At 34.1% G+C, this 24552-nt stretch overlaps 1 protein-coding gene across 2 annotated transcripts in view; it reads right to left on the reverse strand.

Annotated features, from left to right (window-relative positions):
• Positions 1–24552, reverse strand: part of LOC150097352 (uncharacterized) — a 117470-nt gene that overhangs the window by 22004 nt on the left and 70914 nt on the right. For both annotated transcript variants that reach the window (XM_090407424.1, XM_090407426.1), the window contains 3 exons: positions 24376–24445; positions 23967–24062; positions 2943–3108 (listed from right to left, as the gene is read on the reverse strand). In XM_090407424.1, the coding sequence (XP_090263550.1) occupies positions 2943–3108; positions 23967–24062; positions 24376–24445 (332 nt within the window). The remainder of the gene's footprint in view (positions 1–2942; positions 3109–23966; positions 24063–24375; positions 24446–24552) is intronic.

Below are 24552 nucleotides of genomic sequence, written 5' to 3' on the forward strand. Positions count from 1 at the left end.
TAAGATGCTAAAAATGTAATATTTGCATTTGATTTTTTACAATATTCACTGTGTATGTTTTGTATTGAATATAAATACAACAAATATTATAATATGTCTGTAATACCATTTTTTTTTCCGACGGGGGCCTTTACATCCAAAAGTTTGGGAAGCACTGATCTAGAAGACTCCTTATTCTCCTCCATACATCCTGAACCATCATTTTGGATATGATATGCAGATGATGTTTTTTGCCATATAGCTTCACTCTAGAGAGGCTCTATCTGCATTCCTAATGAAAATCTCCTGTGTCAACTATACAGAAAAGGATGGCTATTAATGGCATATCATCAAAACTGCTGCATTAATAGATATCCAGTCATTTGCTCCAACTACCATAACTTAAAATTAGAACTTGATAATGTCCAGTGTTTTATGCAGCAACAGAATGGCTTATTTGCACAGAAGATTCAGTGTATCCTTGACTCTCACAAGTCTATTCCTTAAAAACCCTATGCCTGTATAAAGTTCTAATTCTTTAAGTTGATGGAATTTCTCAGCCAACTTTGAAGATCCAAGAAATATAATTTGGTGCCTACATTTTTTTTTGACAAACTCACTTCCTGATTACTTTCAGACAAGGATAAATGGTCACCCTGTCCCAATAAGGTGTTTAACAAGTTCTTTGTGATCCCCACCTACCTCTCCAAATCACTTTAGAGATTGAGAGAGGATATTCTGTTAAAAAAAAAAGGGAAAAAAAGACTACAGAACATTCATTTTATATTATCTATAAAAAGCCTGGGAAGTTTGGTCTAATACAAGTCTGTTACATTCTTGCCATTTTAAATTTGAGTGATTATTCAAAGAAAGTGCTGAAGCACTTCTACAACAACCAACTTAAACAATAATGAGTATCTTTCTTTACCCTACATTTGGGAATCTTAATTCTTATTAGTTGCAAGAAGTAATTATTACTTTTGTTTTTTTTATTATGCCTTGCAATCTATTGTACTGTATTACTTTAGCATATGTAGCTTGTATCTTTTGAAATTCTCTGTTTATCTGGGTGAATAGTCTGTTTCATTGTTGATGATCAGCTACTTCTATATCAAAATATTTCATTTATTAGTGTTATTAAACCTCGAGTCCACATGTATTTATTTTACTATGTTTGTTACATAATAACAAACCAAGTGCCACTGAAAAGTGTTGAGTACTTAATAAGAGTAGAGCTTATATACTGAAGTAAGTTACTATCATTTGTGTGTCATGTGATAGTGGCCATCAAGCAAGATATATTAACTTCATTTGATGGAAAATAAGGCATAAGACAAGGATTCACATTATCTCCATTCTCATTCATCATCTACATGGATCACATTATTAAGAAAAGTAGTATTTAACCTGATATCAAAATTAGAAATATTCAACTCAGCTCTTCATTTTATACAGATGATGTTATACTCCAAAATAAATCAGATACAAGTCTATAGGACTCTTTAATTAACTGCTTTAACAAACTTGCATGAAAATCAGCAATATGAATATACAAAAACTATGAAAATAGGTAGGAATATAGAAAACATCAAAAAAATTTATAAAATAAAATATTTCTTAAATATTTCAGCAATTTAGGTCAGTGAAGACAAATTCAATTTGAAAACAGATAATAGAATAAACAAAGCTAGTCTGGTGTAGAGAAGATAAATGCATTTAAATGAAGAGAGAAATTAGTCTAAACTAGCAATATACAAGACAGTGTTCAAATCAGTTTTAACATATGGGTATGAGAGTTGGGTAAAAATAAAAAAAGTTAGTCAAATACTAGAGACCACAAAAAAATTGTATCAATGGCAGAATACCGTGAAAAATTAAAATAATAGAAGGGAACTACATTCAGGAATGTATGAGCAGAGCTAATCTCAGGTAGTATGGTCATTTAAACAAAATGTAACATCTGACAATACTGGCATCTTAACAAATGAGAGTCCGCATGGTTAGCCTAGTGGCTTTGCGCTTTGCAACCATATGCCTGGGGAAGGAGTGTCCTGGGTTCGATTCCCATCGCCGACGTGAGGAGCTTAAGGATCTTCCTCAGCCATAGCCAAGTTAGCTGGTCTTGGGCGTGGACAGCAGGGTTTTCTCCCCCAGTTTATCTGGGGGTTTTCATCCCGCAAGCAAGCAAACTGACCCCATGAACACACACAGATCTACAGCCATAAATACTTAACTCCCCATGTGGGGGCTCAATTCACTCCAATATGGACGGGAGAGAAAAGGGAGGAAACTCCATATGAATAAATAAATAAACAAATGAGAGATGACTTTGGAAGAAAACTGCAGACAGGAAGCCAGATGTAAAATCATACATACTATATAGAATACTATAATAGTACAGCCAGATGCTGTACTATTATAGTATTCTGTACATCCCTTGAGGGTATATATATCAGGAATCTGATGATGATGATGAAAATAATTCATTTTATGACAACGGTTCTTCAGTTCTTACATCATGCATTGCATGATGTTATATATTTAGCAACATCTAATTGCCATTATCTTTTAATATGTTCTTTTGATTTCTTTGGCCTAATTCAAGCTATCTAATTTTGATATACTTTCCCTGCCAGTTCATAATGACTGGTAGTTACTGTCATAACTAAAAAACCAGTGTTCTAAACTTAATTTTCCATATTGCGTTTCTTTAGAAATAAACCACTTTTATTCTTTAAATGTTCAAATTATTAATGAGTGACTATACTATCTTCACAAAACAAACAAGAAAGCAGTACTGATTCATGTGAAGAGCATACTTATGCACTAATTATGTAAATTAGTTATAAATTGAACTTTGCAGTTGTATTAAAAAAAAAATTACTTTGACTTACAAAATGCTTTTTGAGCATCAAAATGGATATATGTGTGAAGAAGAAAGAAAGAAAAATACAGTGACTTACTTATCATTTTTATCAAGATATCTGAGCAGTGGAAATATCTGGTTCTTTAGAAGCTTAATAAGATCTAACCAAAGCTGAATTTCTTGTATTTCATGCAAAAGTGAAAAAATGTCCTGTAATTCTTGCATGCTGCTGTAATAAAATGTTTCAGGGAAATGACTATAGCCTGCAAACAGAAACAATGACCACATAAATAATTAAATAAATACACAGAATATGAAGTTTATTATTCAAGAACCATAACAGAATATATTAAGTTATGCATATTTTATGAAATTTATGTATAAATTTGGGAGTACAGAGGATTAGTTATGAGAATGTGAAATTTGAGTAACCCTTGACTATATAAGACACATTATAGTGAATATGGCTCAATGTATCACTTGGTTATTCTCATGGTTGTACAGTCAGGTCACATGCTTTCCTAATCGCAATGATACTCAGCCTCCAGGTAAAAATAAAAACCAAATCCAGAAATGAATCTGAGTTTTTTCCCACCTGCCATAAACTGCAAAATCTCACTTATATCTATAAGATCCACTTACCAACTTGCACGTTTCAATTATATCTTCTTTCTTCTATCAATTTCTCAAACTCTGAAGCTACCAAATTTCCTCAACATGCCCTCAAATCCACAATTATGTATACCAGATATCTTGGTTCCTGCCAAGAAATATTTTAACTGTTTTCTCATCTCCTTGAAAATCAGAAGACCACATTTCCCCCCACAGTAGTCCAGATATGGCACAATATGATCTCACATGCCCTTGTGTTGGGCTCAATGTAACACACCAGTAAACTGGCTTCTAAAAATCCTAATTAATGTTAAGATAGGACAGTTATTCCTATCCATAGTCTACCATGGATGCCAAATGCATTTATTCTCTATCTAGTTTGTCTATATTGTGGGATGAAAACCCTGCTTCCTCCATATGAAACTGGCTAACTCACCTTTGGCTGAAGACTTTATAAAGATTCTTCTCAGAGATTGAAACCTAAGTTGTTCCAAGCACATAAAGTTTTTTCACTTGGTTGCAAATTACATTAAACTTGCCAAGAAATTATATTATTGTTTTATCCTTTATCCAAGTGTAAACAAAGTTTGCATGTGAAGTATCATCACAACTAGGCTACTTGCATATATAAGCTGACTTCACATCAATTGCCTTGGTATCCCATAATGCAAAGCACACATCCTTTTCGATGTACATAATGTTATGCATTATGCATATCCAAAGAAGGGTCACTACCCAGACTTGCTTTTGACCTTTATTGAGGCCTCATCAGTGGGAGTCAAACCCAGAAGAGATACCAAGGTTGAATTAATGCAGAACTGATATATTTCCATATACAAATAGCAGAAAGGAGTATTACCTTTTTGAGTTCATAATGAGGTCTGCATTAATTCAACCTTGGTATCTCTTCTAGGTCTGGCTCCCACAGGTGAAACCTCAATAAAGGTCAAAACTGGTCTGGGTAGTGACTCTTCACAAAATGCATAACAATATGCATACTGAAAAGATGTGCGTTTTGCATTATGGGATGCCAAGGCAATTGATGTGATTTCATCAGCCTCTGTATATAAGTAGCCTGGTTGTGAAGGTATTCACATGTAAACTTTGTTTGCTTATGTTTGGATAAAGGATAAAATGAAAATATAATTTCTTGACAAATTTAATCTAATTTGTTAGAAGGGAATTGCTACTGAACTGAGCTACAGCAGCTGTATATTATCCAAGTGGAAGAGTAACTTCCTTCTTCCTACAATTTAATGTTCTCTTCAAGAGTGCTGAAATGGAACTCTTGGTCCATCATTATCCCCTCTAGCTTCAGTAATTACTTATAGCAAATTCCTATCAATATAATGCTCGGCCTAAAATGTCCTCAGTTCAAAGTGCATAACCTTACATACACTGAACTGATTCACTGTTATCTGCCCACAGAACCAGCCAGTTCAAATCAGCATGCCGGAATTTGATATGTTACTTATTGTTCTCCCCAATTTATATCATCAGCAAATAACTGGATATAACCTTCTTGACCATCCCCAATGTCATTGATGCATACAAGTTAAACAATAATGGCTCAAGTACACAATCTTGTGCTATCCCCCTCCTCCTAGATGCAGCACCTCCACAGATCACTTTATAATACCTGTCAATTAACATTTCTCCTATTCATTACACAAGCACTCCTCATCCTTTTTAAATTCATAACTTCTTGTGTGGAATCCTGTCAAATTACACAGAAGTTCACATCGCTATCTGTCACCTCTGGATGTAGGGCCACCTCAATGACTATTCTGCTGATACTGACTGGATATTACCCTCTATAACTAAATCTACCAGTCCCAGCTCCACCCCAGTATAATGGAATTATCTTACACTCCTTCTAAACATTAAGAATCATGCTAACAACCAGGTCAGAACCTTGTACTGCTAATTCTCTTGTGTAAGCCTTCACAGCACAAGTGCTGAGGGGATGAGCAAATCAAGCTCCAGCAATACCCCTAACTCATCTGCCTCTACTCTTTTACATTACTTATTTACACGAAAACACAAGGCATAGGTAATACTATTTATTTAGAAGGCCAAATATTTTGGTCTGAAACTTACAGACCAAAATATTTGACCTTCTAAATAAATACATAATATTACTTATGACTTGTGTTTTGTGTAAATAAGTAATGTAACTATGGCATAAGTTTCTCTAAAAAGAACGAACTCTAAGGTTTTGTATAGTCCCCTCCCTTCAACATCCAGAGAGCTCAAGGCCAGCACTACCGCATGGACAAACTGGGCATTTGCCCAGGGCGGCAAATGGCAAGGGAAGCAAAATTTTCATAAATTGATACAAAATTTTCAGGAGTATTATTTTTTTAATATTTTTATTTATATTACATGGTGCGAGTTTATATTATATAAATTTATATTTATATATTTTAACTATTTATATTTATAGTTTATCTTTATATTAGGTGGCATGCAATGCCGTGGTGTGACTAACTTCATAGGGAAGCATTTGACAAATCTTATTAATTATGTTGGGATACAGAAGAAAACAGTTATTGGGGCTCAATACCATAAAAGAGAAGTGGAAAAGACACAAATATTAAAAAATGAGTGGTTCCTTGAGTAAATTCTTAAAATCATATAATTCTAATGATAGTGTTGGTGAAATAGTTACTTCAACTTCACAAAGTAGAGAAAGTAACGTTAGAAATTACGGAAGAACTGATCTCTGAAAATACAGAATCACAAGAATTTACAAGCACTAAGGCCGCTAGCAAAACTCAAAGAAGTGAAATTTTGTACGATCCTGCAGAATGGTCTCAGATAATTAATGATTCATTTACATTGTTCATGGTAGAGAAAGGACCTGTACAAATTGGTAACTCTGATGAAGAAAATAAATTTAATTTTCCGCAAGATAGTCGTGGCCGGCGTTTCAAACCTCATATTACAAAAGACAATTACATAATGTTGAAATAGTGGGAAGGTCGTGGTTAATATATTCCTGTAAAAACAACACTGTGCTTTGCTTTTGTTGTAAGCTTTTTTTCGACTATTCAAATTGCATTGAAAACAGTAGGTAATGACTGGAAACATTTACAGAAATTTTAACTCACCATGAAAACAGCAAGAGTCATTTAATAGCTCATAACAAATGGATATAATTAGAAGTTAGATTAAAGTCCGAAACCACTATTGACTATGCGACCCAACAGAGAATCCTGAATGAAGAAGTGCACCACTGGCAAAATGCATTGGAATGGCTTTTGGCAACTGTAATTTTTAGGACAGCAGTGTTTATCCTTTCGCGGATCATCAGGTAAACTCTATGAACACAACAACGGTAATTTTTTAAAACTGGAATTAATAGCAAAATTTGATTCAATACTGTCCGAACATATATTGAGAATTCAAGACAAACAATTCATTCAACATTATTTGGGCAAAGATATACAAAATGAACTCGATTCATTTGCTAGGAAAGAACGTAAAACAGAATATATTACGTAGGGTAAGAAACTCAAAATATTATAATATTATTGTAGACTGTGGATGATGTAGTAGTGATGACAGAAAGTGAAAATGGGTTACAACAAATTATTCAAAGAATTGAAAACTCTTGTAAAGAGTATGGACTAAGAATTAACACAAAAAAGACCAAGATAATGATAATGGGTAGAAAAATAGGAAATAATGTAAAAATAAGATGTGGAGGAAAGATTTTAGAAGAAGTGGAAAGATTTCAATATTTAGGTAGCTGGATCTCAGAGAAAGGAACTTGAGAGTTGGACATTAGAAATAGAATAGGCAAAGCTAAATCGGCATTTACGGAAATGAAGAGAATTTTAATAAACAAGAACACTAAAATAGGCATTAGAATTGGAATAGTTAAAGCAACAGTTTGGAGTATTGCAAGTTATGGAAGTGAGTCATGGACACTAAGAACGAGAGATATGGAGAGAATTAATGCATTGGAAATGTGGTGTTATAGAAAGATGGAAAAGATTAGCTATACAGAAAGAATATCGAATCAAGAGGTTTTAAGACGAGTTGGGATGGAAAGAACACTGTTAAAGAATATTATGCAAAGAAAGACTAGATTTGCAGGACATCTTCTGAGAGGTTCTTCTGGACACCTGACAAGAACTATATTACAAGGGAAAGTTGAGGGGAAGAGAAGATGTGGAAGACCAACTAGAGAGTGGTTTAATGACATCGTGGAATGGACTGGTTTAAGAATGATGGAAGCGACAGACAGAGAGAAATGGAGAAGAGCTGCTCATCTGCTGCAACCCTCTTGCTAGAGGATGCTACTGGATGACGACGACGATTGTAGACTGTACAAGTGATATTAGTCATCTGGAACAAATGTCTATCATTTTGGAATACATCTCTATAAATAAGGAAAATGAGCAAAAAAAAGTAAATTTGTGAGTTTTTTGGGATTTGTACCAGTTAGTACTACCACTGGAGCTGCATTATTTCAAGTAATAATCGAACAACTGGAAGTAAATGGCTTGTCAAATGATAATTTAAGAGGACAGGGTTATGACAATGGCTCAAACATGAAAGGGAAAAATTCTGGCATTCAAAAACGCATTGTTGATATTAATTCTCGAGCCATTTTTTATTCCATGCAGTTGCCATTCTCTTAACCTGATGATAAATGACGCAGTAATGTCATCAAAAGAAGCGAATTCACATTTTGATCTCATACAAAAATTTTTTTTTTTTTTTCTGGTTCTACACACAGATGGGATGTATTAAAGCATACTAAATTAACATTGAAACCAATATCTGCTACACGGCGGGAAAGCCGTATAGAAGCCATTCCTCCCATTCGCCATCAACCAGAAGATATTTATGACTCTTTATTGGAAATCGCTGTTAACGAGTGTATGGATAAAATGGCTAGACATGAAGCTGAATGCCTAGCATTGAAAGTGCAGAATTTTCAATTTCTCTGTTCTATTGTCACTTGGCATAACATTTTAAACTGTATTAATTCTGCCAGAAAAATGCTACAAGAAATTAATATAGATATTTCGGCAACTGCATGTGAGTTAGAACAAGTTATACTTTATTTAGAAAGGCACTATTCAGACGAAGGTTTTGAAAATACCTTGAAATAAGCAAAAGTGTTGGCAGATCACTTGGATATTGTAAGAGAATTTGCAATTACTCCATTTGCGATACAAAAGAAAGCCAGAACACAATTTAACTATGAATCAAAAGATATGCCAATACAAGATCCCACAACAAAATTTAAAAGTGGATTTTTTTTTCAATGTGCTTGACATAGTGTTAAATTCAGTAAAAGAGAAATTTCAACAACTTCAAACACATAGTACATATTTTTCATTTTTATATGACATTCACAAATTACAAGAAATTGAGAAAAGTGATCTTGTTTTAAAATATAAAAATTTATAAAGTGCCTTATCTGATCACACCAAAAATGTAAAAGACATAGATACAATAGAACTGGCAGATGAATTGGATGTTTTATCTAGCTCTGTTAAGAAAGGAAGTACACCCTTAGAAGAATTAAGTTATGTAAGGCAACATGATTTATTCCTTAACGTGGCAGTGGTTTTGAGAATATTAATAACATTACCAGTAAGTGTTGCGAGCTCTGAAAGAAGCATCTCCAAATTAAAATTAATTAAAAATCATCGTCGATCGTCGATGCCTGAAAAACGACTTGGTGATTTGGCATCTATTTCCATCGAACATAAGCTTGGCACAAATTTAGATTTCAAGGAAATTGTTAAAGAATTTGCAGCCCAGAAAGCTCGTAAAGTACATTTTTAACATTTCTTAGCAGTGCCTTTTCATTTTTGTGAGTGAAAATAACGAACAATGAAACTATTGTAGTAATGTAAGTGAAATTAAAATATTTTAAATAAAATTAAAATTTAAAAACATTGGAAAATTTCTTCCCACTTCTAATAGGTAAGGCATTTCAAAAAAAAATTTTTTTTTCCCATTTTATGTAGTGGGGGGGGGGATAAGGGACATCAAATGCATGTCTTGCCCCAGGCGGCATAAACTCTAGCATTGGCTCTGAAATGTACAAGTTATTAAAGTGATCACTCAACAACTCAGATATTTCTAGTGGCTCTGACACTTTCATATAATCCTCATTCTTCTTTTTACTTTTATGTGTAACAGAAGTCAAACACAACTTTAGCTTGCACATAAATATCACGAAGGAGGCAAAATGTTCCAGAAGATAATGAAAAAGAAAAAAAAAAAAAACAGAGATAATGAAGTTCACATTGAACCTATAAAGTGACAAAAAAGAATATTCTGAATGAATCAAGTAAATTACTTTGAAAAATAATTAAATGAACACTGACAATGGAACATTTGCAGCAAATAACCAGGAAGAATGCAATATGAACACACATTTCAGTACTGGGGAAGGGAGGAAAAATGCAAATAGAAAAAATGTGAAAAACAGTTGAAGTACATGATAAATTAAACGAGAAATATGAAGTTGAAAATTTATTTATCACTAGGTTAGACTATAATAGATTTAGTTTAATCCTTCATCCCAGTGAGAGCAAACAAAGTTTGCGCCTGAAAATATCTTCAGGACTAAATATAGTGTTGTACTATCTTATCCAGTAAGTAGTGCAACACCAAGGCAACTCGTGGCAAAGGTGGAGCAAGCTACCAGGCACTTCTAACCCAGTATCTCCCATAATGCAAAACACATTTCCTATGTGGATATGTATACTGTTATGCATTAAAGGGATTGGCCATCTACCCAGACTAGTTTCGACCTTTATTGAGGTCTCTTCAGTGGGAGCCAGGCCCAGAGCTGGAGATACCAGGCAGACTTGCTACTGCTTCTGCCTGGTATCTCCAGCTCTGGGCCTGGCTCCCACTGAAGAGACCTCAATAAAGGTCGAAACTAGTCTGGGTAGATGGCCAATCCCTTTAATGCATAACAGTATACATATCCACATAGGAAATGTGTTTTGCATTATGGGAGATACTGGGTTAGAAGTGCCTGGTAGCTTGCTCCACCTTTGCCACGAGTTGCCTTGGTGTTGCACTACTTACTGGATAAGATAGTACAACACTATATTTAGTCCTGAAGATATTTTCAGGCGCAAACTTTGTTTGCTCTCACTGGGATGAAGGATTAAACTAAATCTATTAGAGAAATATGAAGGTATGAAAATGTTACAGTATACACATCATCAAATTCCTGACATATATACTCAAAGGAAGTACAGGATATGATAGTACTACATGAAAAACTTACATCATTACTAATATCCTATCAACAATTTTCCTCCAAATCAATCTGTTACCTATCAAGACTCCAACATTATCATATCTTAAATTTCTATCTTCTAAGGCATAGATGGCGAACCTATGGCACGTCCAAGAATTTTGCTGGCACGTCAACGATTTACAGGTGATATCCTTTTATATACTTATAAATTATTCAACCTTTTTTTTAATTGTTACAATACGTACAAGTTAAATTTTGTTTTACACGAAAGAAGCTAACCAACAAACACAAAACCTACTGTAGGAACAAGGCCTTGCAGCTGAAAACTAAAGCTGACATAAAGAACCACTAGCCACTGGCTGAGGGGCATAATAACATGACTCAGCTGATAGAAAAGAACTGTGTTTAGTCGCCAAAACTTTTCATTATTTAAAAGTTTATTAATTAACTCAAGTTTACTATTTTTAATATTTTTACCATATGAAAAGTCACCAGCTGCAACTTTGTCAAAACACGTGTCTTCTGAATGTATGATATTAAGAGTAACATGGCGGTAGTATCTGTCATATCTGCCAGGCATCATCCTACAGTGGGCTGTGAACAAATACAATTTTTTTTTTTTTTTTTTTGGCTCAGTTGACTCATTGTAGATCTGGGTCTCCCAACTGCCGGGCCTTGGCATTAATTATACCGGGCCACGAGACATTCTTTTGAAATTTGTCATTTTTCATGAATAAATATTTTATAGTAGAAATATTCTGAGGAGAATATAATATTCATGAATGTAACAAAAAGTTCAAACCCAGAACACCTAAATAACATCTATGTAGGAAATGTCAGTGACGAAGCAGCGTATTTTTAAACAAGGAAGTATTCATGAGTCATCGTCATCAGTTGCATCAGTCTTGGGACTGGTAGCTCAGCAGCAATTTCCTCCATTCCGCTCTGTCATTGGCTTTCTTCTTAACCTCCTGGTAACTCCTCAAACCCGTGCTGTCTTTGACTTGGTCAAGAAAGCTTTTCCTTGGTCTGCCTCTTCTTCTTTCACCCTCTATTTTGCCTTCAGTTATTATTCTTTTCAGAAGTCCATCATGTCAAAGTATATGTCCAAACCATCTATCCCTTCTAATTTTGATTGATTTAATTAGAGTTCTTGTTTCGTTTATCTCTCTCTCTCTCTCAGGATTGTTGGTTTGATTTTTTTTCTATCCATTTTATTTTGTTCATGCGGCACCAGCACCATATTTCAAAAGCCTCCAATCTTCTTACATCTTCTCTGCCTAGAATCTAGATTTCACATCCATACAGTGCAATGCTCCATATCAATGTCTTTACTAATCTTTTTTTCAATTGTAGGTTGAGGTTTCCTGTTAAAATGCTTTTCATCTTAGAGAAATGGGCTTTTGCATTGTTTATTCTTGATCTTATGTTTTCTCTTGTTCTACCATCTTCTGTTATTAGGCTTCCTAAATATTTAAAGCTTTTCACTTGTTTTATTTCCTGCTGATGTCTATATGCTCTATATTGATAGGGATTTTGCCTGTTAGTCTTATCTGTGTTGATTTTCATTTTATATTTTTCAAGGTTATTATTTAGTGATTCTAGCATTGTTTTTAACGTTCTTCTGTTTTCTGCTACGAGGGCTATTCATCAGCAAATCTTATATACATGACTTGCTCACCATTTATCTTTATGCCACTATTTATTTTATCTTTAGTTTCCTGAATGGCCTTTTCAATATATAAATTAAATAAAAGTGGTGAAAGTATACATCCTTGTCTTACTCCACTCCTTATATTTATTATTTTCTCCTTATCATTTATTTTAATCAGTCCATTTTGATTTTTGTAAATTTGATGAATTATTTTCCTGTCCCTCAAATCTATGCCGATATTAATTAGACAATTTAGGAGTATTTGCTGGTTTACTTTATCAAACGCTTTTTCTAAATCAAGGAAGCAAATGTAAGTATTTTTACTAAGGGCCAATCTTCTCTCTATTATTGTTCTTAAACAGAGTATTGCCTTTCTTGTTCCTTTATTCTTTCTGAATCCAAATTGGTCTTCATCCAATAGACAATCTATTTTTGAATAAATTCTATTTTGAATAATTTTTAGCAGAATTTTGCTAACATGTGGGATTAAAGCTATTGTTCTAAATTGGCTGCATTTGTTTACATTATTCGTTTTTGGTATTGGTATTATAGTTGATTTCATAAACTCCTTTGGTATTTCTCCTCTATCATAGATTTGGGCTATTAATTGATAGAGTAAGGTTTTTATCTCATCACCTAGATTTTGTAGCAGTTCTGTAGGAATATTGTCTACACCTGGACTTTTTCCCTTACTCATTTCGGACAGTGCTTTATCAAATTCTTCTCGCATTATTGGGGGTCCTAGATTATCTTCATTTTGATTTTCTATGCTGATATCAACATCATGTTTTCTATGCTGATATTCATGAGTAATCAGGAATTTTCAGATATCGAAATATTTCAACATACATTCGGAAATTCGTTGGATGTTCTGCGGTGAAGTTCACGAGAGGTTATATGAACTCCGAAAGGAAGCTGAGCTATTTCTAATTAATAAGAAAAGTGACATGTCCCATTATTTCCAGGATAAGAAATGGGTAGCCAGGCTGGCATATCTCAGTGATATATTTTCTTACATAAACGAGTTGAATTAAAACTTCAAGGTCCAGATACAACAATGTAATGCTTGGAACAAGGTCAAATCATTCAAAAAGAAACTCAAACTCTTGTTTAATATGATTGCAGAAAGAAATAATGAAATGTTTCAGTCTAAGATTATATTATGGAAACAGATAATTTCACAATAATAAATGAAACTGAATTTCACAGAATTCAGTTTCATTTATTATTGCAGCCCACTTGAAGATGTTGTTTTCACTTGAAAAGTTTTATCCCAAACATGAAGATCCCCAGAGGCAAAATATGCGAACCTTTGTTGAACACAAAGAGACAGTTCTTTCCCACGAAGAAATCCTTCAACTTTTGAATTATCATCGGACACAGGACTAGAAAGTACTTTTAATTCTACGAGTAATTCGAAATTCTGGATAAGAATGAAAAATGAATATCCAAATTTATATGAAATATCAATGAGATTTCTTCTTTGTTTTTTCACCACATATATTTGTGAAACTGTATTTTCTGTCATGACTGTCCTTATAAAGAAACAAACGAACCGCTCTGTTTGTCTTTCACTTCAATTCATCCAAGAATTAATAAGCCAACGGACAGAAAACAGCAACAAAATTCTCACTACATTAACTAAAACTTTCAAAAACTCAGTTGTAGTAAAAGAAACTAAGTTTAACTTTTTCAATACATTTTAATTGCTGCGCTAAAGTGATGTGTTTTTAAATTCAAAATACGAATTAGTGTTGGAATTAGTGTTTAAAATTGAGAGATTCATACATTTTTATTTATTAAATTACATACTTTGCATATATAAATATTGGGCATGTGTATGTAATAATACCGTATTTATTCGAATATAATTCTCACTTTTTTTCCCCATAATTAAGGCTAATAATTTGTAGCGCGAGATATATGTGGAGATTTTCAGAAACCCAAACAGTGAAATCTTCCTTCCCATTATTCCAAGCAAAAATTAACATTAATTTACAAGACTTGAGATACATAAAGAACAATCCTTCACGAATGACTAATGAGAAGTGAAAGCATACCCCGAAACAGATAGCAATGGTAGGCCAGTATACATAGAACAGCTATGAAGACGTACATATGATTGGTGCAGTATTAACAAAAGATCGTGCGACTCAAAGATAAAAGCAAGCCGACAATTTTTGAATTGAAATGCTAATTCTCTTCAACTGAATCCCATAACATCTGCAACTATCATAACAACACTCACTATATATTTCTTAGTTTTAACACATTCATGATGGGATGTCGTTTATCATTCTGATGGAACTTCTCGTTACCGGCAGGCTCAACTCACACAAAGTTTCAACCCTTGGTTGATTTTTATTGCTGCTTGTTTGCGTTTGAGCATGCAGGGGAACTCACACAAGCATTATATGGCATGTTTCAATTCGTGGTAGAATTTTGTTTGAAGTTAGCCTTTGTGATCTGTCATAATGATATCGAGAATTTCAAATGCAATAAAACAAACACTTATTTCACATAATTGAAAAATTGGACAAGAGTTTTTAGTTAGATACTATATTTCTGTGCAGCATATGGTTTTGCTTGAGTCTATACAGCTTAGTTTCTGTGAGACGGGACGTGATTCATTAGTTAGCACCATTTTTATTCCAGCTATCTCTAATTGCACTATTTGTTGAGAAATATATTACATAGACTGCATAAGCATCTATACCTTATTCAGGGATACAATAAAACTACTTATTTTTCTTGCATCTACAGTATAATGGCAGTTGGGGAGGGCGTTTGTTACCACGGGGAGCGAGTTACTATCGCCTCGACATGAACATGTTTAAACATTTTTCGTGTGCAAGGTATATGCAAAACTTTTTAATGTCTTTTTTCGTAAAGTAAAACCAGGAGTGCGAGTTATATGCGAGGGCAAGTTATATTCGAGTAAATACGGTAAGCATTTCGTCCACAAGTTGACATCCTTCTGCTGCTTTCCCTGCTTGGCTGATGTCTATGGTGAGTTAAAATGCATAAATATTTTTCTCACTACGTTTTTTTTCCAAAACCAATATCGTTAAAATCAATTTAATTATACAATAATCAATTTTACACTGAAAATATTATAAATTTATATATAAATAAATATTATAAAATTATAAATAATTAAATTACTCATAAAATATCATATATATATATTATAAATTAATCAATTAATTAATTTTCTATTAATTTTTCCTCTATTAAAAACTGCCCAGCACGTCAGCAACTTGATTTGCAAATTTTTGGCACGAACCGGCACGTCAGCAACTCTATTTGTAAACTTTTGGCACGAGCACATAAAAAGGTTTGCCACCACTGTTCTAAGGCACTTTTTACTGTATCAACCACCTACATCTTGGTCTTCCTCTGGGTCTTTTTCCTTCCAACCTGGCAGAGAACACTTGTTTGCTAATCTTTCTTCTCCCATCCTGTTTAAGTGACCATACCACCTGAGATTAGCTCCGCTAACACATTCCTGGATGCTAACAATGTCAGGTTCTTATCTAATATCCTCGTTTTTAATATATTATTGTCATTGATACCATCTGTTCATGCCTCCAATCTTTCTCAGGACTCTCATATCTGTGGTCATTAGTCTTTGGTCAAGTGTTTTATTTCTAACCCAGCTCTGAGATCTATAAGTTAAAATTGGTTTGAACACTGTCTTGTATATAGCTAATTTAGTGTTTTGACTAATTTCTCTTATTCCATATAAATTTATGCAGTTGCATTAACTACTCCAATTTTGATACGAGGTTTAATACCACTTTCCTTCATAATGTGGTCTATATAGATAATGAATTGCAGATGGGATAACGTACATCCTTGTCTGACACCAGATTTAACATGAAACCATCTTCCTGTACTTCCTTCAATTCTAACTATTACTTACAGTTCAAATAAAGACTAAGTTTTGCTTGATATAATATCCCACTGACACCATACAACTGTAGCATTTTGAATAGCTTCTCTCTTGGCACCTTGTCATATGCTTTTTCCCAGATCTACAAAACTTAAAACTTAAATACAGATCCTCACAGCCTCTATTTGGTCTGAATTCAGCTTGTTCTTCAAAGATTCCCTTCCACAATCATTCTCAACTAGGGTTTCTGGGAATTTTTTTCGTTTTCCCATTCCCGAATCACGAGAAAATTTAGTTGGGAATTCAGGAAAATTTTTATTAAATTATTTTTTATTAAATCATAAATCATATTTTAATATTTTTATAGATTGCCATCCCAATGAGTAAAGAGTATAAAGAATATTTTAGAAAAGATAAACATAACGAATCAGCTCATTGCCAGATATGCTCCAAAACTTTGCAATGCAAAGCATTATCACCCAGCGGTCTACATAGGCACCTAAGTACACATTCATGGAATGAAAAGGAAAAAAACAGTCTGAATTGAATAATGATGAGCCAATGTCTTCATCTTCTAAGAGACAAATGACAATTTTACATTATGTCAAGGGACTGGATTTAGAAGAAACCATAAGCAAATTAGCAGCTTTGGATGGGATATCAGTCAACACCATCACAAAAAGTGAGTTTATTATGGAAAGTTTCACAAGCAAAGGAATGCAGTTGCCAAGAAGTTCTTCAGTTATGACACTAATACATAATTATTATAGTAAAGTGAAACAACTGTACATCCAGAAATTGGAAGTATTCAAATGGGATAATAAAAAACTGAGTATTTCAATAGACGAGTGGACCAGTTGCAAGAATTGCAGATACATGAATGTTCACGTATACTGCAACGAGACCTCTATGAACCTTGGTTCAACAAGAATACATGGGAACTGCCCTGCGGGAAAAAGTGTTATCCTTGCTTCAGGAAACATTAGAAAACTTTCAGTTAAAACTTGAAAGTGATGCAATTGCAATTACAAGTGACGGTGCAGCTGTTATGGAAAAATCCAGAAAATTATCACCGACTATTCAACAGTACTGCTACAGCCATGCACTACATCTAGCTGTAACAAAAGTATTTTATGTTAAAAAGTTGAAAGGTGAAGCATCAGTGACTTGTAGCAGTGATAGTGAATTCAATACAGATTCTGAATAAGATAAAGATGATAACAGTGATTCTGAGTTAGATGGTGTGGCCTGAGCTGATCAGTATGATTTGCGAGATGATCTATCTTCGGCAATTAGCAGCTTACGAAGAATTATGAAAATATTTAAATATTCTCCAGTAAAAAATTCTCTTCTGCAGCAAGAAATAACAAAGAGTGAAAAGAGAGAACTAGAAGTCATTTTGGACTGTAAAACATGCTGGAACACACTGGAGAGAATGATAGAGAGATTTTTAAAGATCGTAAATCCGATTAAGACTGTTTTACGAGAGCTGAAACTCGATCACTTATGGAAAGAAGAGTATTATGAAATATTGAGAGGTATGTTGAATTGCTTACAACCTGTAAGATTAGCAGTTGAAGCCTTAAGCAATAGAGAAGCTAATATTCTCACAAGTGAAGGAATTTTTTTTAAGTTCCTGTTCAGTAATTTAGAAAAACAGAATTCTTCAATAAGCCAAATGCTTTTAACACGTTCGCTGCCATGCTACTTTGGCATAGTCTCTTCCTGTACACCGAGCAATTTCACTTCTTCAAGGTCAGTACAGTAATCTCGTTGCCGGCGGTAAGCATCATACGAGTATACTCGTAGTTGGCTTGTGCAGAGCATATACCATCTATGACTATACACAGTTTTGCTGCCAGCTCCACAAGCCAAGCATTTTCACTTCTTCAAGGCCAGTATGGTAATCTCGTTGCTGGCAGTAAGCGTCATACCAGTATACTCGTAGCTGGCTTGTGTAGCTCATATACGAACTACGAGTATACTTGTAGTTGGCAGCGAATGTGTTAAAGGAAATAAAATTTGAATTGGTTAAACGTAGCAATAGAGATCTTGTGTCTCTCACAAAGTACTTGAGCAATGTTAGTTGTTTATGTGAGATGGAAGAGGATGAATTTTTTGCCATGTCAAGTAAGAATGAAATTGCATGATTGGCAAAGTCATTAATGGAAAGACTTTTTAAAGGAACATTTACATCAGAAGAAGTTCCAATACAAGAAATAAAGGATGTCCTTACAGAGAGTTCTGACATTAAATCAGAATCTGATCTGAAGAGTGATTTGACTAAAGCAATATCAATTTTGACATCAAAACCTAGCCCCATGCATGCAGACAAAATATTTGCTTCTCTAAGGAAGGAAATGAGCTTATATGAAGCAACGCATTCTCTCACTCCCAACTCGAAGATGCTTTTAGACGAACTCTTAACAATTCAACCAACGTCTAAAGAAAATGAAAGAAATTTTTCCACATCAAGTATATCTGTTACAAAGCGAAGATCACGATTGTCTGATCGGGCAATTAATGCTCTATGTTTCTTAGTTTCATTTTAAAAATGACAAATAAAAACTATTTGAAGTATTTTTTAATTTTCAAACAAATAATATTTGCATTTGTTTTATATTAATGTTTAATTTAATAAATAAAATATTTAAATGAGATTGGGAATGTTAATAGATTGTGTGATATATGTAAAAACTCACTGTATACTATAAGGTTTGGTTAAATAAAGTTTGCATTAATTACATTGTTTATATTTTGAGAAAACCTGAAATATAACAGAAACCTAGCCAAAATAATACCGTAGTGACCCCTGTTTAGCGCTCAGGGCAAGAGATGCACTAGTCATGAAATACCGGTTGACCTCCATTTAGGAAATTTCATTTACTCATTTTTGCTTCAACCTTTTACATATAGGAGTGTCTTGAAACCTCTGAAAGACTGCGCCGGGGCCATGAACCCTGGTTGCCCCACCTTCTCTACGGCTCTTCTGTTTATTAACATTTACTGTTATAGCCATTATTACAGATGATCAATGAAAATTAAATAAAAAAGATTATTTCTGGAATTCTCGAGAATTCTCAGGAAATATGATTTTCCGTTCTCGATTCCTGAAGGTTACAAAATGTCGGGAATTTGGAAACACTATTCTCAACCATTTCTCAAGTATACTTGCATAAATTTTACCAGGAACACTCAGTAGGGAAATACTTCTGTAATTCTCACATTCAGTTTTATTTCCATTTTTATATATGGGTACTGAGAGCTCTACTCCAATCATCTGGAATTCGTCCCTCTGTCCAGCCCTTCTGAATTATGCAGTGCAGCCACTGCAAGACTTTAATATCTCCATACTTGAGCATTTCTGGTTGAATATCATCTACTCCAGCTGCCTTTCCAGATTTCAGGCTTTTGATGTTTTTTCCTACTTCAAGTATGGATGGATATGTATTCCTGATTGCATGCCTGTTGAATGTTTTTTACCACTGTGCTGTCACTGATTGTTTGATTTTCAACAAAGATATGGAGAGAGAAAAAAACTGATACCAATAGAGTAAATATAATCTACTAAACAGATAATGTAGTAATAGTGGTAGACAAAAGATAATTTACAAAGAGAAATAGTTCGTTTCACACAGATATGCCAAAAGCATAATATCATAGAAAAAAAAAACCTAAACATTATGTTTAGAAGACATAAACTAGGAATAAACAGAAAAATAATGAACAAGTGATGAATTTTAAACAGTAAAAATTCATATTAACTCAGAAGGAATAACAGAAAATGACATAAAAGGGCAAATGTTTAAAGCAAACAAGATTTCTGGATGTTTAAACTGAAAAATATGGAAAATATAAAAGTTTAAACTGTTCAAAGATAAGTATTTCAAAACAAAAGTATAATAAGACCAATTTTAACTGATGCATCTGAGCTGAAACAGTTAAACACTACTACAGAAATGAAAACAATTGAGGAAATTGTTGGATTGTTGGAGAAACAAAATTTTATATATCAGAAATTAAAAAAATAAATAAATAAATAAATAAAAAGTGTGCTTTTTTTTTTTTTTTTTTTTTTTTTTTTTTTTTACAACTAGTAAATGAATGGATAACAAACAGGAAAAAGGAATCATAAAAGCATGCAAACAGAATACAAAAGAAAAGATAATTAGAGGAATAGAAAAACAGAAATGGTACTAGAAAGTCAGTTGAAAACATGACAACAGCATAAAGATGGATTGCAATAAACATTATCACAACAGGAACAAGACCTAAGGCAGAAGATGAAGATCTGAACGATTCTGCTCTTCAATAAGAGGGCAGAACGTTCACTTTTGTTAGGTCTGATATTTCATGCCAAAGGTTATCAGACTGGAATCTCCTTCATAGGATCTGCTTTGGTAGAAGATTTTGTTGCCTTCGCTTGCTGCTTTTACAGTTCACCTAATGCCAGGAGTCGACAAATCATGTAGAACCTTGCTCACCATGAAAAAAATGTACTTGCCTAAGATCTTCCCATTTTTTAATGATATGTCCAGTAAGTCAATAGAAGTTCCATCAAGTGATTAATGGTGCTATATCTGTGTAGCATCTTTCCTTAAAAAAGATTTTGTTTAGAAAGTTAATTTTCTTTTATTAAATGGACTTGGTCCAGTCTGTTGCTACTTACCACCTAGCAAAATCTACTCACTGGAAAGGAGTGAGTTTGTCGAGCCCTAACTAATGCTAATGTTAATATTAAGTAATTTGATTATATATCTCTGAAAGTTGATACAGTATCACCCAAACAGTGAGGTAATTTTTCTTGGAGATTTCATCCATAATTCTGCCTGGCTTCCATTCACTAACTTCACAGACCAAGCCAGAATATAAGTCGATGTGTTTGCTATCAGTCATGTTATAATACAAATTGTTACATACCTGCCTACCAGAATTTCAGATAATCCCATCATTCTTCCTAGACCTTTTCTTAAATAGCTCCCCATTTCTCACAGATATGCCACTAGCTCTCCTCTTGGCAACTCTGACCATAACTTGGCCTTTGTTTCTTTTTTCAGAAACAAAGGGGGGACAGTTTGTCCTCCCAGCCAATCTCAGCCTCATATCCTATGGCATTACAAATGTGTTAGTCATAAAAATCCCAAAAGTCATCCTAATTAACATGGTGATAGGGATTATGAACAATTTGTGTTATAACATGACTGATAGCAAACATATCAGCTTTGGATTTTCATGACTCTTTTCCATGGTCTGATTATTGCTTCCACCCTCCCAATTCAAGCACATAGCTGCGATCTATCTAATAACTGAAATTATTCTTGTGGATGAGTACCTTTATTCCACATTCCACTCAAAATCACTGACCCTAATCCAAGTCTTCATTTTTCAACAAATGTGCCAAATCAGTCTAAGCTAAAAATGCAGAATACACTCAGTAGCTCAAGCTTAAAAGTGCTGCCTCTTACTCAGCTCACACTACAGCTCCGTATCCACTGCAAAAAAAAAAAAAAAAATCATCAGCAAACCTAAAGGCAGACTTTGTTAGGGCCAGATGCATTAAGCTAGTTACCTACTCAAATGGCAGTCAAGGCTTCTGGTTTGGTGCAAAGGCTATTAGACCAAACTTTTGCACTACTATGTTTCCACCTCTCTCTTTCTGTCAACTAGATGGAACAATACCAACACTTGCAAAATATAAGACTGATCTCTTGGCATCAGTTGTCTCTTCCAACTCTTATTCAGACAACCAAAGCAAATCCCCTCCTCCTTCTATAAACCACCTTCAGCATGCCTCCTTGATAGTTTGTCAGAAGGACATCAGAAAAATACTCAGCAGCCTTGATACTAATATCTCTCTCAACCCAGATGGTCATATCCCTGTGATTATACTACGAGCTTGTGCTTCAGAACTAACACTTATCCTGTATGGCCTTTATGAAGTGTCCTACTCATCTAGCATCTATCCAACAGCATAGAAGCAAGCTTTTATCCAAACTAGGAGATAAAAGTCAGCCATCAAACAATCATCCAGTTGCCCTTTCCTCAATACTTTCAAATGTGATAGAGAAAGTCATCAACCATCTACCTAAAGCCCAATTGGTTAATTAATGATCACCAATATGGATTTCGTCATTCCTGTTCTACAGTAGATCTGCTCACTAACCTTACCAACTTTGGCCATTTATTTGGACACAGGCAAGGGAAAGATCTGGAGAATCTCATATAGCTGTTCTTGATATTTCCAAGGCATTTAGAATCATGGCCTTTTTTTCAAGCTGCCATCTTATATTTCCCTTTTACCCTCTGTGAGTGGAGTGCCAACTTCCTCTCTGGTCATTTATTGAGTATCATGGTGGATGGTTCCTTAGAACCTCAAGGCTCCATGCTTTCACCTACACCCTTTCTCCTATACAATTCTACCGATAACTTCACTAATGACAGTGCATTTCATTCCTCTTTGGCATTCACAAACCATGTAGTACTCAGATGACTCAAGCTAAGATAATCTATTAAACATTGATCTTCTGGCCATTCTCAAGCAGGAGTGAAGATAATTTAGTGAATTTTATCTTACAAAACATAATCTTACTATTGCATTTTGTTTCCTGGAAGAAAGGTCATGCCTCACTTTTGTAGCACTCTGCTCACCAACCAGGAACAGTTTTCCCTTCTTGGGCTCACTTTCAACATCTAGCTTATCCTGACATAAACACATTATGTCCACAGCCTCCAAAACGTATTCTTTTCATCCAAAAATTACACTTCTCTTCTGCTGAATTCATTCCCAAATCCATCCAACCATGTAATACGATTCTCACATTTGGTATTTTTTGGAGTGGGGGGAGGGGAAGACTACACACACACACACACCAGAAACCATTCTCAAAATGCTTTAATGTACCCAGAAGAGCTATTTCACTTAACAGATGACCACTCTCTCTCTCCCTTTCTCATTGACTATTTCAAATCACTTTTTCATAGATGCTTTGTTTCTGTATTGTCTTTTCTATAGGTATTTCCATGGATGATGCTCCGCTGAACTGGCTATCACTATTCCTTCACTTCCCTTTAATCATGTACCAACATGGGCAGCTGCTTTACATCTATATACCGTTCAGCTCTGGAATCACAGTGACAACTTCTCATCTGCTTCATTCATTCATTCCCTATATCTTTATCCTTTGAAATCCTTTATCCTCCATATCCAGTGTATACAACCTCCCAGTCTTGAAGTAGGAGCAGATTTCTCTAATCAACTAATGAATTGCCTACATAAGGCACTAATTCATAATAGGTGAAACCTGTGCAAGCTGATATTAAAAAAAAACAAATTTGAATAGGCTGGTTCAGTTGGCTAATGAGTGAGAATTTCAGTTTAGGGAATGGAATGCAATGTGCTGTATTGGAATTACAATGATGAGAGATCTGAGGATAATGATGGATAAACAAGTTTTAAGGAATATGCTGCAACACCTGTGAAACTAACCCAGAGGACTGCTGCCATACTGAGAAAGACATGACAAATAGAGTACGATGTAAGGATGTCACTAATTACACTTTACCTAGATTACTGTACACAGATTTGACCAAATATCTAGGAGATATGGAATAAAAAAAAATGTTGTTCTCAATTAATATTCATTCTATAAAACTTTTGGTCTAACCAGTTTTCAGTTTCTACATTCTAAAACAGATACTTAGGGATACTTACTTTCAAGCTGTAAATATGGATACCACATCCAATCTGGGATCTGCTGAAATTCTGCTACATTTTTCTCACTTCCTAAATGCAAGTTTTGTGGTACACCTTAGAAGAAAATAGGATAATTAATAAAAACCAGTAAAAAACATTCAACTAAAGTTTTAGTACAGTTGACTCTCACTACAGCAAAACTCGTAAGAACCACATGAATAGTTTGTTATAGTGAATTTCTTTTAGCATAGCACTGCACCTATGGGATCTTAGTTGGACTTTTCAGTAGTTTGTTACAATGAGCGAATTTGTTATAGCTGTTCTTTGCTATAGTGAGAGATGACTATGAAGTAAGCTTCACTTTTTTTTTTTTTTACTCTATTCAAAATAAAAAGAAAATATTTGAAATTCATAACTTTTGGCTTACCTTTAACTGACAGGTAAGAAGTATTACAATTTTGGTCACTGTCCACATTCGAATTTATGTCTTTTGCATTCTGCATTAAGTTAAAATTTAAATAACAGTTCAGAGAATGATACAAGAGAAATTTTTTGTTCAAGCAAATATTGCAAATTACATAAGATCTGGCTTCTTATTAATCAA

Source organism: Typopeltis vanoorti, chromosome 17 (assembly GCF_054136105.1).
Source record: "Typopeltis vanoorti isolate ZY-2024b chromosome 17, IOZ_Tvanoo_1.0, whole genome shotgun sequence".
In the NCBI taxonomy this organism is placed as follows: Eukaryota; Metazoa; Arthropoda; class Arachnida; order Uropygi; family Thelyphonidae; genus Typopeltis; species Typopeltis vanoorti.